General features: G+C 45.4%; 1 protein-coding gene across 1 annotated transcript; it reads right to left on the bottom strand.

The window, feature by feature from the left end:
* Window positions 1-570: 570 nt before the first annotated feature.
* On the bottom strand, window positions 571-2,408 carry LOC139262668 (ferritin, higher subunit-like). Its single transcript, XM_070877819.1, has 4 exons — window positions 2,307-2,408; window positions 1,628-1,774; window positions 1,102-1,227; window positions 571-726 (listed from the first exon to the last, which is right to left on the bottom strand). Exons 1-4 carry the CDS (start codon window positions 2,406-2,408, stop codon window positions 571-573), a joined length of 531 nt encoding a protein of 176 aa, XP_070733920.1.
* Window positions 2,409-15,287: the final 12,879 nt, after the last annotated feature.

Below are 15,287 nucleotides of genomic sequence, written 5' to 3' on the forward strand. Positions count from 1 at the left end.
AATGATTTGAGAAATGTGTTTAATTTCTTCAGCTTTGTGACACATACACACACCTAGTGGGAACAGGTTTTTTTTTTTTTAAATTCAGTTATCCAGACCCTAACCTCCCAGTTATCACTCTAAATCTCACTACCACCACTAGGGCACCCCTTAACCATGCTTTGTCCCTCAGTCAATTGTCTGAGCACACCCCCACTCCACCCTTGAATGTTTCAGATCTTACAAACATGTCTGAATATCCCAATCAATATATCACTATTACAATAGAGGAAAAACAAATTTCATAGGACTGAATCCCATAACACTACTGCACAGCTCAGTGTAATTCTTGTTTTATACAGGTGCAGAGTCAAATTATTTTAATTGTTGAAAAATAATCAAGGACTCAAAGATACAAGGAGACAAAGCCCAGTAAATAACAGTTTATTTACACAGTTATGTTACATTTCACATCAGGATCCCAAGTGTAACAGCTTCTTGTAAAGTCACAAATCATCACTCCCTATTGGATGGGGGTGCCAATTATATAAATACAAGCACTAAACAATAAACTTTATCCCATCAGTCAGTCTAGTCACTCCCCTCCAGGGTGTGCTTGTCAAACAGGTACTCTCCCAGGCCATTCTCAGGGGCTCCCAGTCTCTTCAGGTTGGTGATGTGATCTCCAAGCTTCTTGATCATCTTCACTTGTTCATCCAAGTAGTGGGTCTCCAGGAAGTCACACAACTGAAAGAGGGAAACTAGTTATGTCCAGCAGCAGATATCAAGGAATGTCAGCTTCCCCTTCAGGAGTTTGGATTTTAATCCTCTTGAACTGGAGGATAGTCAAGTGGTGCAATTGAGTGATGGAATTATGGCATCATTAGATTAAACTTACTGCACAATTGGTGCTCAGATCCTGGGATCACAAGGACACTTACTAATCACTGTACACAATATGCCAACTTTTTCCATTCTTCCCACAGCTTCCCAAATAAAAAATACATAGGGAGACACCAACTCAAAGCTATTGGGTATGGAGATCTTTTAATTAGCCCCAACAACAGCAAGGTTCCACAACCTCCAACTTACCCAAAAGCCCACATTAAATTAACAACTTACATGAGGGTCAGTGCTCCCAGTGGAGAGTTTGTGCAGATCCAGCAGACTCTGGTTCACATTCTTCTCCATCTGCAGAGCTCTCTGCATCGCCTCCAACCCATTGTTCCACTCATCCTGCTCTGGTTTCTGGAAATAAAGAAAATTCCAATAGTTTACTTACAATGGATTAAACAAACATTAAAAATTATTGAAGGAAATGAGGGGTTCAATCAAAAGTCTACTTCACCATGAACCCATGTGAGAATATAAAATTGCCATTATGCGATCACAACCATGAGTCACATTGATGAGGCAAATAGCATAGCTGTGTTTAAGGGGAAGCTAGGCAATTGCATGGGGAGAAAGGAATAGAATGATATGCTGAGAGGGCGAGATGAACCAAGGTGGGAGGAGGCTTGCTGGAGTATAAACACCAGTTTGGCCAAATGGCCTGTGTTGTAAATTGGAACCAATTGTTTTAGAATGTATTGGGAACATTCAGTGTAAGGAAAGCCAGACAGAAGGCTACTCCTTTATTGAATCCAACCTTGATGTCCGTCAAGATGATCCGTCCTCCACGGCGATTCTGGAATTCCATCAGTTTCTCAGCATGTTCACGTTCCTCATGTGACTGCTCCTTGAAGAACTCAGCAAAGTGATGCAGGGCAACATCATCCCGGTCAAAGTAGAAGGACTGTGGAGAGATCAAAAGAGTAGTTGGGTATTGCATAGCAGACCCATTACCATGTGTACATTACATAAATTCATTAAAATGTTACTTTCTTTTCAAGGGTTCAAAGTCTCACTGAACTTGTATGTACATGGGCAAGGAAACAATCTTGATATCCTTGCCCAATGAAAAACTACAGCCTAGCATCAAAGCCTTGATTTCTCAGTGGTGGGAGCAGGGAAGAAAGTGTTGCAGATTGGCACCACCCTTGCAGGACAGAATACTTCCCAACATCCCTCTTAAATGGTCTAGCTCTAAATATATTATAGTCCCTCAGAGAAAGTTCATGGAGTGCATTAGAATGAGGATACAAATTCTGAGTCTCATGCATTGAGCACAGAATGTATTCCAAATAAACAACAAGAAGCTCCAAGGAGGGAAAGTGAATTGTTAAGATGCAAAATATTCCAAATAGTTGGGCTGGACACAACACACAATTTAGTAAATTCACATTACATAGTCTCCATTGTGAAAAGGTCTAAAATGCAAAACTCACCATAGAGAGATAAACATAGGAGGAATAGAGCTCCATGTTGATCTGTTTGTTGACAGCATCCTCACAGACCTGGTGGTAGTTCTGACACACTTGAGAAGCCATCGTGATTCTTTTTCATAAATCTAAACTTTGTTGTAGCAACAAACTAAGATTTATCCAACCTGAAACTCCTGTATTTATACTGAGGGTTAATCCAGGGTGTGGCAGTCTTGATGATGAGTGACGGTCCTCAATACCCAATCAGAAGTTGCAGCCTCTCAGAGCACCAATCTAGTAAAGGGAGGAGGGAGATGGACTCCCAGAGCCAGTCAGATTTTTGAAGAATGAGCATCATTGGCTGACAACTCAATGAGGATCTCACTTGTCTGAACTTTCCTCAAACTCAGTTCAAATATCCATAATACAGGTTTAAATGAATCCTCTACTCTTTAGGCTAGGAAAAACGTAAACCATAAAATAAGGGGGAATAAACAAAAGTTCCAAGGGCCCAAGATTCCACATTGCCTTTTTTTGGCAGTATTTAAGATTAACGACCAAGTTTTTAAGCCGACGTAGCGGCAACAAAAAAATCCGAAGTGTCGCCATTTTTCTGTTTGAATTTGGCGCCGCGCAGAAAGGCCTTAGCTTCTGTGGGTGGAGCTTATTGATAGCGCCTCAAAACTGAGGTCCTGTTCTGTGCATGCACAAGTATTTGGGTTTCCAGGGTAACATGTTATTCTACAGTTTACTGTGTAGCTAACCCATGCTGATTTTTCCCGTGCAGACCCACTGAGATTTCCAGCGTTTTCGGTTTTTGTTCCAGCATCCAGTATTTTACTTTTGTATCCATGCTGTACCTGCCCTGGGAGTGTTTTGATGCTGAAACTCCCTGTCCCAGCCAACGGCTCGCAAATGGCCCCCCGCTGCCGCATCATCCCTGGCCGAATGGCCCCCCGCTGACGCCTCTATCCCCGGTTTGGCTTCCACATCGCCCCCGGGCTTCTTGGCAAGCTGAGTAGGGTAACATAGTGGTTATGTTACTGGACAGGTAATCCAGAGGCCTCGACTAATGATCCAGAGAAGTGAGTAAAAATCCCACCATGGCAGCTGGGGAATGTAAATTTAGTTAGTAAACAAAAATCTGGAATAAAAAGCTAGTATCAGTAATGTTGCCCAGGGAGTTATCAGATTGTTGTAAAAATCCATCTGCTTCTCTAATGTCCTTAGGGAGGGAAATCTGCCGTCCTTATCCGGTCTGGCCTATATGTGTCTCCAAACCCACAACAATTGACACTTAACTGCCCTCTGAAATGGCCTCGCAAGCCACTCAGTTGTAACAAACTGCTACAAGAAACATTAATAAGAGTAAAACAGGACAGACCACCCGGCATCGAACTCGGCACCAGCTTTGGACAAGACAATGGCATACCCAGCCCAGTCGACCCTTCAAAGTCCACCTCAGTAACATCCGGGACTTGTGTCAAAATGGGGAGAGCTGTCCCACAGGCTGGTCAAGCAACAGCCCGACATTGTCATACTCACAAAATCATACCTTCCAGTCAATGTCCTAGACTCCTCCATTACCATTCCTGAGTATGTCCTGTCCCACCGGCAAGACAGACCCACCAGAGGTGGTGGCTCAGCAGAATACAACAGGGATGAAGTGACCCTGGGATCCTGAACGTTGACCCCGGACCGCATGAAGTCTCATGGTTTCAGGTCAAACATGGGCAAGGAAATCTCCTGCTGATTACCATCTAGTGCCCTCCCTCAGCTGATGAATCAATACTCCTCCATGTTGAAAATCACTTGCAAGAAGCACTGATTGCAGCAATGGACTTCAATGTCCATCAGCAGGTGGCTCGGTAGCACCACTACTGACCGAGCTGGCTGAGTCCTGAAGGTCATAGCTGCCAGTTTGGGCCTGTGACAGGTGGTGAGAGAACCAACAGAAGAGAAAAACTTATTTGACCTTGTCCTCACCAATCTACCTGCCTCAGACGTGTCATCGACAATGCTATCAAGTGCGACTTACTCGCCAACCATGAGGTGGGGTGGGTGGGGTCCCAGAACCAAGCCCAATAGGGTATTCTGTGTGGGATACGGTAGAATAGTGGTTATGTTACTGGATGGTCTTGTATTCACTGGAGTTCAGAAGAATGAGAGGGGACCTCATAGAAACGTTTAAAATTCTGAAGGGTTTAGACAGGTTAGATGCAGGAAGAATGTTCCCAATGTTGGGAAAGTCCAGAACCAGGGGTCACAGTCTAAGGATAAGGGGTAAGCCATTTAGGACCGAGATGAGGAGAAACTTTTTCACCCAGAGAGTGGTGAACCTGTGGAATTCTCTACCACAGAAAGTAGTTGAGGCCAATTCACTAAATATATTCAAAAGGGAGTTAGATGAAGTCCTTACTACTCAGGGGACCAAGGGGTATGGCGAGAAAGCAGGAAGGGGGTACTGAAGTTGCATGTTCAGCCGTGAACTCATTGAATGGCGGTGCAGGCTAGAAGGGCTGAATGGCCTACTCCTGCACCTATTTTCTATGTTTCTATGTTTCTATAAGTAATCCAGAGACTGGGACTAATGATCCAGAGAAAAAATACCACTACAGCAGCTGGGGAATTTAAATTCAGTAAATTAATTCAATAAATCTGGAACAAAAAGCTAGTATCAATGCTTGTGATCATGAAACTACCGGATTGTCATACAAATCCAGCTGGTTCACTAATGTGCTTTAGGAAAAGAAATATGCCATTTGACCCAGTCTGGCCTATACATCACTCCAGGCCTACAGCCAGGTTGTTGACTCTTAAATGCCCTCTGAAATGGCCTAGCAAGCCACTCAGTTGTACAAGGCGGCTCACCAGCACCTTCAAGAGTAATTAGATATAGAAACATAGCAACATAGAAAATAGGTGCAGCAGCAGGCCATTCGCCCCTTCATGTCTGCACCGCCATTCAATATGATCATTGCTGATCATGCAACTTCAAGACCCCACTCCCGTCTTCTCTCCATACCCCCTGATCCCCTTAGCCATAAGGGCCACATCTAACTCCCTCTTGAATATATCCAACGAACTGGACTCAACAACTTTCTGTGGTACAGAATTCCACAGCTTCACCACTCCCTGAGTGAAAAAGTTTCTCCTCATCTCGGCCCTATATGGCTTACACCTTATCCTCAGATGGTGACCCCTGGTTCTGGACTTCCCCAACATCGGAAACATTCTTTCTGCATCTAACCTGTCCAGTCCTATCATAATTTTATATGTTTCTATGAGATCCGCTCTCATTCTTCAAAATCCAGTGAGTATAAACCTAGCTGATCCAGTCTTTCTTCATATGTCATTTCTGCCATGCCGGGAATTAGTCTGGTGAAACTTCGTTGCACTCCTTCAATAAGCAATAAATATGGGCAATAAATGCTGGCCTTGAGCTCAGATATTGCTGATCTGTATCACAGTTACTCGCTTCTTTGCTCACGCAGCTTAACAGAAATTCTACAGCAGTCGTGGTACGTTTACTGAGCTACCCACAGTAATAACTCTGAATGCAAAGAGCATAAACGCATTTAAGGGGAAGCAAGATAAGCACGAAGGAGAAAGAAGAGAGGGATATTCTAATAGGCCTAGAGGAGACTCACATGGAGCATAAACCATGGCATGGCCCAGTTGGGCCGAATGGTCTTTTTCTGTGCTGTAAGTTCGATGTAATTCTTGAAACACGTGCACCTGTAAACTTTTTCACCAATTGAGCTGAAGCCTTTGTCAGAAACACGAAGCCGTCATACCCATCAGCACGCAAACCCAGGCCGACTCACAAGAACAAAAGAACACAAGAAATAGGAGTAGGAGTAGTCCATTTTCCCCCTCGAGTATGCTCCGCTATTTAATAAGATCATGGCTGATCTGATCATGCACTCAGTTCCACTTCACTGCCCGCTTCCCATAACCCTTTATTCCCTTATCATTCCAAAATCTGTCTATCTTCAGCCTCCACAGCTCTCTGGGGTAGAGAATTCCATAGATTTACACTCCTCTAAGAGAACAAAGTCCTCCTCATCTCAATGTTAAATAGGCAGCCCCCTAGTTTTAGTTTCCACATGCCTGGAAATATAATGCCTGCTTCCATCTTGTCCAGCCCTCTCATTATCTTATATGTTTTATAAAGATCACCGCTCATTTTTCTGAACTCCAATGAGTGTAGACCCAATTTACTCAACCTATCTTCATAAGTCTACCCCCTCATCTCTGGAATTAACCTAGTGAACCTTCTCTGAAGAGCCTCCAATGCAAGTATATCCATTCTTAAATACGGAGACCAAAACTGTACACAGTACTCGAGGTGTGGCCTTACCAATACCCTGTACATTTGTAGCAGGACTTCCCTTCTTTTATACTCTATCCCCCTTGTAATAAAGGCCAACATTCCATGTGCCTTTCTGATTACTTGCTGTAACCTGCAGACTAACTTTTTGTGTTTCATGCACAAGGACCCCCAGGTCCCTCTGTATTGATGCACTTTGCAATTTTTCTCCATTTAAATTACAATCTGCTTTTCTATTTTTTCTGGCAAAGTCGATAACCTCATATTTTCCGACATTGTACTTCATCTGCCAAATTTTTGCCCACTCATTTAGCCTGTCTACATCCCTTTGCAGATTTTTTGTGTCCTCCTCACAATTTGCTTTCCCACCCATCTTTGTGTCATCACCGAACTTGGTTACATTACATTCAGTCCCTTCATCCAAGTCATTAATATAGATTTTAAATAGTTGAGGCCCCAGCATTGATCCTTGTGGCACCCCACTAGTTACTGTTTGCCAACCAAAAAATTACCCATTTATACCGACTGTCTGTTTTCTGTTAGTCAGCCAATCCTCAAACCATGCTAATATGACTCGAGGAATTGTGACTCATCAGTGTATGAAATTTTGTGTAATCGATATCCTAAAGGTGCCTTTGAGAGTTGCAAAGATATTGGGCTCAATTTTCTCCATTTATCTGCGCTGTTTTTTAGCGTGCATCGCTTTTTTGGTGTAAATTAAAATATCTAAGTTTCCCCAAAGTTTCTGCGTGAGAGTAACTCAGTTAGTTACGATTTTTTTAGGTTAGGATTTTTTTTGCATCATAGGGGGCGTAACCTGATGTCTGCCCCAGTTTTTCACATTTAAGCAAGTTTGGCCAACTTACATTTTTTCCAGGACGGTGTATGTGACCACTCCCAAAAAACCTTCTGGGCATTTAAGAAAAACCAGCGCGCATTAAAAAATCGGCGCAAAAGGACGCTACTGTTTTTACGCAAAATTTTGGAGAGAGTCAAGAAGACAGATAATATGCGTCATGAAGCTTTCTTTTTTAAAGCTCAAAATGGAGAAAATGGAAGTCTAATGCAATTCTTTAATTTTGGATTTTTTCAAAGTGCCACACCACCACCGAACGTCTCCTCACCGGGCTCGAGGGTCGGAGCGTCAGCCAACGGAATCAATCCCTCGCCCAGACACAGGGGCTCAGGGCTCAGCTTCAAAAGAAGCCCAGGGGCAGTCGGGAGCAGCGTCGGAGGTGCGTGGAGAGGCCTATAAAAGGCACAGCAGGGAGTCCGGGGCCCAGCGTCAGTGGCAGTCGGGAGCAGCGTCGAGGAGGTGCGTGGAGAGGCCTATAAAAGGCACAGCAGGGAGTCCGGGGCCCAGCGTCGGCGGCAGTCGGGAGCAGTATCGGAGGTGCGTGGAGAGGCCTATAAAGGCCCAACTTGTGCAGCTCCAGGGAGAAGGCAAAAAAGAAGTAGAAAGAAATCAAAAGGTGACGTCACAGCCAAGAGGGTAAGTGATTGGCTGGTGATTGGTGAGTAGTTTTTCTTTTTTCTCTTCTATATCAGTGAGTAACTTTTAACATTGTTGTTGCCAATTTAAGTGTATCTAAGGGTTAAATCATGGCAGGAGAGCTCGGTCGGGTGTTATGCTCCCCCTGTACCATGTGGGAACTCAGGGACGACACCAGTGTCCCTGACGACTATATCTGCAGGAAGTGTATCCACCTCAAGCTCCTGACGGTCCGCGTTGCGGAGTTGAAGCTGAGGGTGGATTCACTCTGGAGCATCCACGATGCTGAGAATGATGTGAGTATCACGTGTAGCGAGTTAGTCCTACCGCAGGGAAAGGGTCCACAGCCAGATAGGGAATGGAAGACCAACAGGAAGAGCAGTGCAAGGAAGGTAGTGCAGGAGTCCCATGTGGTCATCACCCTGCAAAACAGATACACTGCTTTGGGTACTGTTGAGGGGGATGACTCATCAGGGGAGGGCAGCAGCAGCCAAGTTCATGGCACCATGGCTGGCTCTGCTGCACAGGAGGGCAGGAAAAGGAGTGGGAGAGCAATAGTGATTGGGGATTCAATGGTGAGGGGAATAGATAGGCGTTTCTGCGGCCGCAACCGAGACTCCAGGATGGTATGTTGCCTCCCTGGTGCAAGGGTCAAGGATGTCTCAGAGCGGGTGCAGGACATTCTAAAAAGGGAGAGAGAACAGCCAGTTGTCGTGGTGCACATTGGTACCAACGACATAGGTAAAAAAAGGGATGAGGTCCTACGAAACGAATTTAAGGAGCTAGGAGCTAAATTAAAAAGTAGGACCTCAAAAGTAGTAATCTCGGGATTGCTACCAGTGCCACGTGATAGTCAGAGTAGGAATCGCAGCATAGCGCAGATGAATACATGGCTTGAGCAGTGGTGCAGCAGGGAGGGATTCGAATTCCTGGGGCATTGGAACTGGTTCTAGGGGAGGTGGGACCAGTACAAACCGGACAGTCTGCACCTGGGCAGGACCGGAACCAATGTCCTAGGGGGAGTGTTTGCTAGTGCTGTTGGGGAGGATTTAAACTAATATGGCAGGGGGATGGGAACCAATGCAGGGAGACAGAGGAAAACAAAAAGGAGGCAAAAGCAAAAGACAGAAAGGAGATGAGGAAAAGTGGAGGGCAGAGAAACCCAAGGCAAAGAACAAAAAGGGCCACTGTACAGCAAAATTCTAAAAGGACAAAGGGTGTTAAAAAAACAAGCCTGAAGGCTTTGTGTCTTAATGCAAGGAGTATCCGCAATAAGGTGGATGAATTAACTGTGCAAATAGATGTTAACAAATATGATGTGATTGGGATTACGGAGACGTGGCTCCAGGATGATCAGGGCTGGGAACTCAATGTCCAGGGGTATTCAACATTCAGGAAAGATAGAATAAAAGGAAAAGGAGGTGGGGTAGCATTGCTGGTTAAGGAGCAAATTAAGGCAATAGTTCGGAAGGACATTAGCTTGGATGATGTGCAATCTATATGGGTAGAGCTGCAGAATACCAAAGGGCAAAAAACGTTAGTGGGAGTTGTGTACAGACCTCCAAACAGTAGTAGTGATGTTGGGGAGGGCATCAAACATGAAATTAGGGGTGCGTGCAATAAAGGTGCAGCAGTTATAATGGGTGACTTTAATATGCACATAGATTGGGTTAACCAAACTGGAAGCAATACGGTGGAGGAGGATTTCCTGGAGTGCATAAGGGATGTTTTTTTAGACCAATATGTCGAGGAACCAACTAGGGGGGAGGCCATCTTAGACTGGATGTTGTGTAATGAGAGAGGATTAATTAGCAATCTCATTGTGCGAGGCCCCTTGGGGAAGAGTGACCATAATATGGTGGAATTCTGCATTAGGATGGAGAATGAAACAGTTAATTCAGAGACCATGGTCCAGAACTTAAAGAAGGGTAACTTTGAAGGTATGAGGCGTGAATTGGCTAGGATAGATTGGCGAATGATACTGAAGGGGTTGACTGTGGATGGGCAATGGCAGACATTTAGAGACCGCATGGATGAACTACAACAATTGTACATTCCTGTCTGGCGTAAAAATAAAAAAGGGAAGGTGGCTCAACCGTGGCTATCAAGGGAAATCAGGGATAGCATTAAAGCCAAGGAAGTGGCATACAAATTGGCCAGAAATAGCAGCGAACCCGGGGACTGGGAGAAATTTAGAACTCAGCAGAGGAGGACAAAGGGTTTGATTAGGGCAGGGAAAATGGAGTACGAGAAGAAGCTTGCAGGGAACATTAAGACGGATTGCAAAAGTTTCTATAGATATGTAAAGAGAAAAAGGTTAGTAAAGACAAACGTAGGTCCCCTGCAGTCAGAATCAGGGGAAGTCATAACGGGGAACAAAGAAATGGCGGACCAATTGAACAATTACTTTGGTTCGGTATTCACTGAGGAGGACACAAACAACCTTCCGGATATAAAAGGGGTCGGAGGGTCTAGTAAGGAGGAGGAACTGAGGGAAATCTTTATTAGTCGGGAAATTGTGTTGGGGAATTTGATGGGATTGAAGGCCGATAAATCCCCAGGGCCTGATGGACTGCATCCCAGAGTACTTAAGGAGGTGGCCTTGGAAATAGTGGATGCATTGACAGTCATTTTCCAACATTCCATTGATTCTGGATCAGTTCCTATGGAGTGGAGGGTAGCCAATGCAACCCCACTTTTTAAAAAAGGAGGGAGAAAGAAAACAGTGAATTATAGACCGGTCAGCCTGACATCGGTAGTGGGTAAAATGATGGAATCAATTATTAAGGATGTCATAGCAGTGCATTTGGAAAGAGGTAATATGATAGGTCCAAGTCAGCATGGATTTGTGAAAGGGAAAGCATGCTTGACAAATCTTCTGGAATTTTTTGAGGATGTTTCCAGTAGAGTGGACAAGGGAGAACCAGTTGATGTGGTATATTTGGACTTTCAGAAGGCTTTCGACAAGGTCCCACACAAGAGATTAATGTGCAAAGTTAAAGCACATGGGATTGGGGGTAGTGTGCTGACATGGATTGAGAACTGGTTGTCAGACAGGAAGCAAAGAGTAGGAGTAAATGGGTACTTTTCAGAATGGCAGGCAGTGACTAGTGGGGTGCCGCAAGGTTCTGTGCTGGGGCCCCAGCTGTTTACACTGTACATTAATGATTTAGACGAGGGGATTAAATGTAGTATCTCCAAATTTGCAGATGACACTAAGTTGGGTGGCAGTGTGAGCTGCGAGGAGGATGCTATGAGGCTGCAGAGTGACTTGGATAGGTTAGGTGAGTGGGCAAATGCATGGCAGATGAAGTATAATGTGGATAAATGTGAGGTTATCTACTTTGGTGGTAAAAACAGAGAGACAGACTATTATCTGAATGGTAACAGATTAGGAAAAGGGGAGGTGCAAAGAGACCTGGGTGTCATGGTACATCAGTCATTGAAGGTTGGCATGCAGGTACAGCAGGCGGTTAAGAAAGCAAATGGCATGTTGGCCTTCATAGCGAGGGGATTTGAGTACAGGGACAGGGAGGTGTTGCTACAATTGTACAGGGCCTTGGTGAGGCCACACCTGGAGTATTGTGTACAGTTTTGGTCTCCTAACCTGAGGAAGGACATTCTTGCTATTGAGGGAGTGCAGCGAAGGTTCACCAGACTGATTCCCGGGATGGCGGGACTGACCTATCAAGAAAGACTGGATCAACTGGGCTTGTATTCACTGGAGTTCAGAAGAATGAGAGGGGACCTCATAGAAACGTTTAAAATTATGACGGGGTTAGACAGGTTAGATGCAGGAAGAATGTTCCCAATGTTGGGGAAGTCCAGAACCAGGGGACACAGTCTAAGGATAAGGGGGAAGCCATTTAGGACCGAGATGAGGAGGAATTTCTTCACCCAGAGAGTGGTGAACCTGTGGAATTCTCTACCACAAAAAGTTGTTGAGGCCAATTCACTAAATATATTCAAAAAGGAGTTAGATGAAGTCCTTACTACTAGGGGGATCAAGGGGTATGGTGAGAAAGCAGGAATGGGGTACTGAAGTTGCATGTTCAGCCATGAACTCATTGAATGGCGGTGCAGGCTAGAAGGGCTGAATGGCCTACTCCTGCACCTATTTTCTATGTTTCTATGAAGCCGAACTGAAGGGATGAGAACCCTTGCACTATACAGCAGCATCAAAAGAAGCATGTGATGTGTTTGCTGAGCCCCTGTGTCCAGGCGAGGGAATGATTCTGCAAACCGACCCACTCGGGTGTCGACCATGGGGAGAGAGAGAGAGAGAAGAGAGCAGCTTTAACTCCCTGTCCTGCTATTTTAAGCTTCTTGCAAAGATACAATTTAATTATGGGGGAAATATTGACAATGCCATACCTCGTGCAAACCTTCTGGATAATGGTGTTGCGGAGGAGACGATTGATTCGACATCATCGCATGAGGAACCTCAGAGCCCATAGGATGATGGGCAGGTCTATCGACACAGGTGTTCATACCTGCACCTGAGTGATGCAGACTGTGTGAGAAGGCTGCATTTCCACAAAGAAATTTTAACGGAGATCTGAGCATTAGTAAAAGCAGACTTGCAACCTAGAAGCGTCAGGAGGACTGTTTTGTCACTTGAAGTGAAGGTTACAGCTGCACTTTCATTCTATGCATCTGGATCATTCCAGGCCACAACTGGGGGTGTGTGCACAATTTCTCAACATGCAACATGTTATGCCTTGAATTAAGAGTCAGACTAGATGCTGCAAACTCAAAGTAAGGTCTGACCGTAATCCTTTATTGCAGATCTCAGAGTGCCTCTCCAGCCTGTGAGGCCTCCTTATATACAGGTGCTCCCAAGGGATTCTGGGCTCCCTTTGGACTCCAGGGGATAAGCCCTCTGGTGGTTAGACATGGTATTTACAGGGTTACATACATAACAATATTCGCCCACAAAGTCAATAGTGTAACTATTCACAATGTGATTCGATCTGGGGCTTTCCTTTCCCTGGCTGATCGTCTCGGTGCAAATGCTGGTTTTGGTGAGTCGTTTGTTGGGCCCTCACTGGGCTGCTGCGCAGCTGGCCTTGCTGGGCTGCTGGGGGTATGAGTCCTGCTGGGCTGCTGCGGGTGATGGGTTCTGCTTCGTGGTCAACTGCTGGGTCTGTTGCCACTTGTGTGTGTGATTTGGAGGGTTGAAAAAGGTAGAATCTGTTGTGGGTTGTTCTGCATAGTCCGTAAATCTGAGTTCGGTTTGGTCCAAGTGTTTCCTGCAGGTGAGTCCATTTGAGAGTTTGACCACAAACACCCTACTCCCCTCTTTGGCCAAAACAGTGCCAGGAACCCACTTGGGATCTTGTCCATAGTTCAGCACAAATACAAGATCATTTATCTCAATTTCACGTGACCTGTTCGTGTAGATCAGGATGGATTAGCGAGAGCCTTGTCTTAAGCGCCCTTTTCATGAGCAGTTCAGTGGGAGGGACCCCAGTGAGCGAGTGGGGTCTTGTGCGGTAACTAGCAGGACTTGGGATAAGCGAGTCTGCAGTGAGCCTTCAGTTACCCTTTTCAAGCTCTGCTTGATTGTTTCAACTGCTCATTCTGCCTGACCATTGGACGATGGTTTGAACGGGGCAGATGTGACATGTTGATCCCATTGCGGGTCATGAACTCCTTGAACTTGGCACAAGTAAAGCACGGCCCATTGTCACTTACAAGGACATCAGGCAGGCCGTGTGTGGCAAACGTGGCCTATAGGCTTTCAATGGTGGCAGCAGACATTCTTGCCGACATTATCACACATGCAATCTATTTGGAGTACGCATCTACAACCACTAAGAACATTTTTCCCTAGATTTGGCCTGCATAGTCGACATGGACCCTGGACCACGGTTTGGAGGGCCAGGACCATAACTTAGTGGCACCTCCCTGGGTGCATTGCTTAACTGTGAACATGTATTACATTTGTGCACGCAGGACTCTAAGTGTGCATCGATACCGGGCCACCACACGTGGGATCTGGCTATCGTTTTCGTCATTATGATGCCTGGGTGGGTGCTGTGAAGATCACTAATGAAAATGTCCCTGCCCTTTTTTGGCACCACTACCCGATTTCCCCATAGGAGGCAGTCTGCCTGTCTGGACATTTCACCCCTGCGCCGCTGGTACGGCTTTATTTCTTCCTGCATCTCTAACGGCACACTGGACCAACTCCCGTGGAACACACAGTTTTTTACTAAGGGCAGTAAGGGGTCCTGGCTCATCCAGGTTCTAATCTGTCAGGCACTAACAGGTGATTGTTCACTCTCGAATGCTTCCATTACCATAACTAAATCTGCTGGCTGTGCCATCTCCACCCCTGTGGTGTGCAATGGCAGCCTACTGAGAACACCTGTGCCTGGCCTGTGGCAGATGGCGTAGTTGTATGTGGACAATGGAGCGCCCATCTCTGGATGCGGGCCGATGCGTTCTTATGTATCCCCTTGCTTTCGGAAAAGGAGGATCGAAGCAGCTTTTGGTCAGTTTCCGATTCAAATTTGAGCCCGAACAGCTATTGATGCATTTTTTTCACCCAGTAAACACACGCTAACGCTTCTTTTTCAATCATGCTGTTGGCTCTCTCAGCCTTGGACAGACTTCTGGATGCATAAGCAACCGGTTCCAATTTCCCAAATTCATTAGCTTGTTGCAATAAACTCCCGACTCCGTACGACGACGCATCACATGCTAGTACCAAACGCTTACATGGATCGTACAACACAAGCAATTTGTTTAAACATAACAGTTTCCTCGCTTTCTCAAAGGCATTTTGTTGGCTTTCACCCCATACCCATTCATCTCCTTTATGCACTAAAGAGTGCAGGGGTTCTAAAGATGTGCTAAGACCCGGTAAAAAGTTACCAAAATAGTTTAGGAGTCCTAGAAACGACCGCAGCTCCATCACGCTCTGTGGTCTTGATTGCCTCCGTCTTCAAATCAGTGGTCCTGTGAATAGAGAATTCAAACAGGCTGCATACGGACAGGCTGTGAGAATACACATACCCGCCAGTTACAGCTTCTACGTGCAACTCAGCACATTGCATTAAGTCATCAATCAACTTGACATCTCAGGACCTTTGGCAGCGAGCCAATTAAAGGTTAACAGTATATTAATTGAGCCAATAAGGTCAAAGAAGGCGTGTTCTTTTCTGTAAATTGA

Source organism: Pristiophorus japonicus, chromosome 4, assembly GCF_044704955.1.
Source record: "Pristiophorus japonicus isolate sPriJap1 chromosome 4, sPriJap1.hap1, whole genome shotgun sequence".
NCBI lineage: Eukaryota > Metazoa > Chordata > Chondrichthyes > Pristiophoridae > Pristiophorus > Pristiophorus japonicus.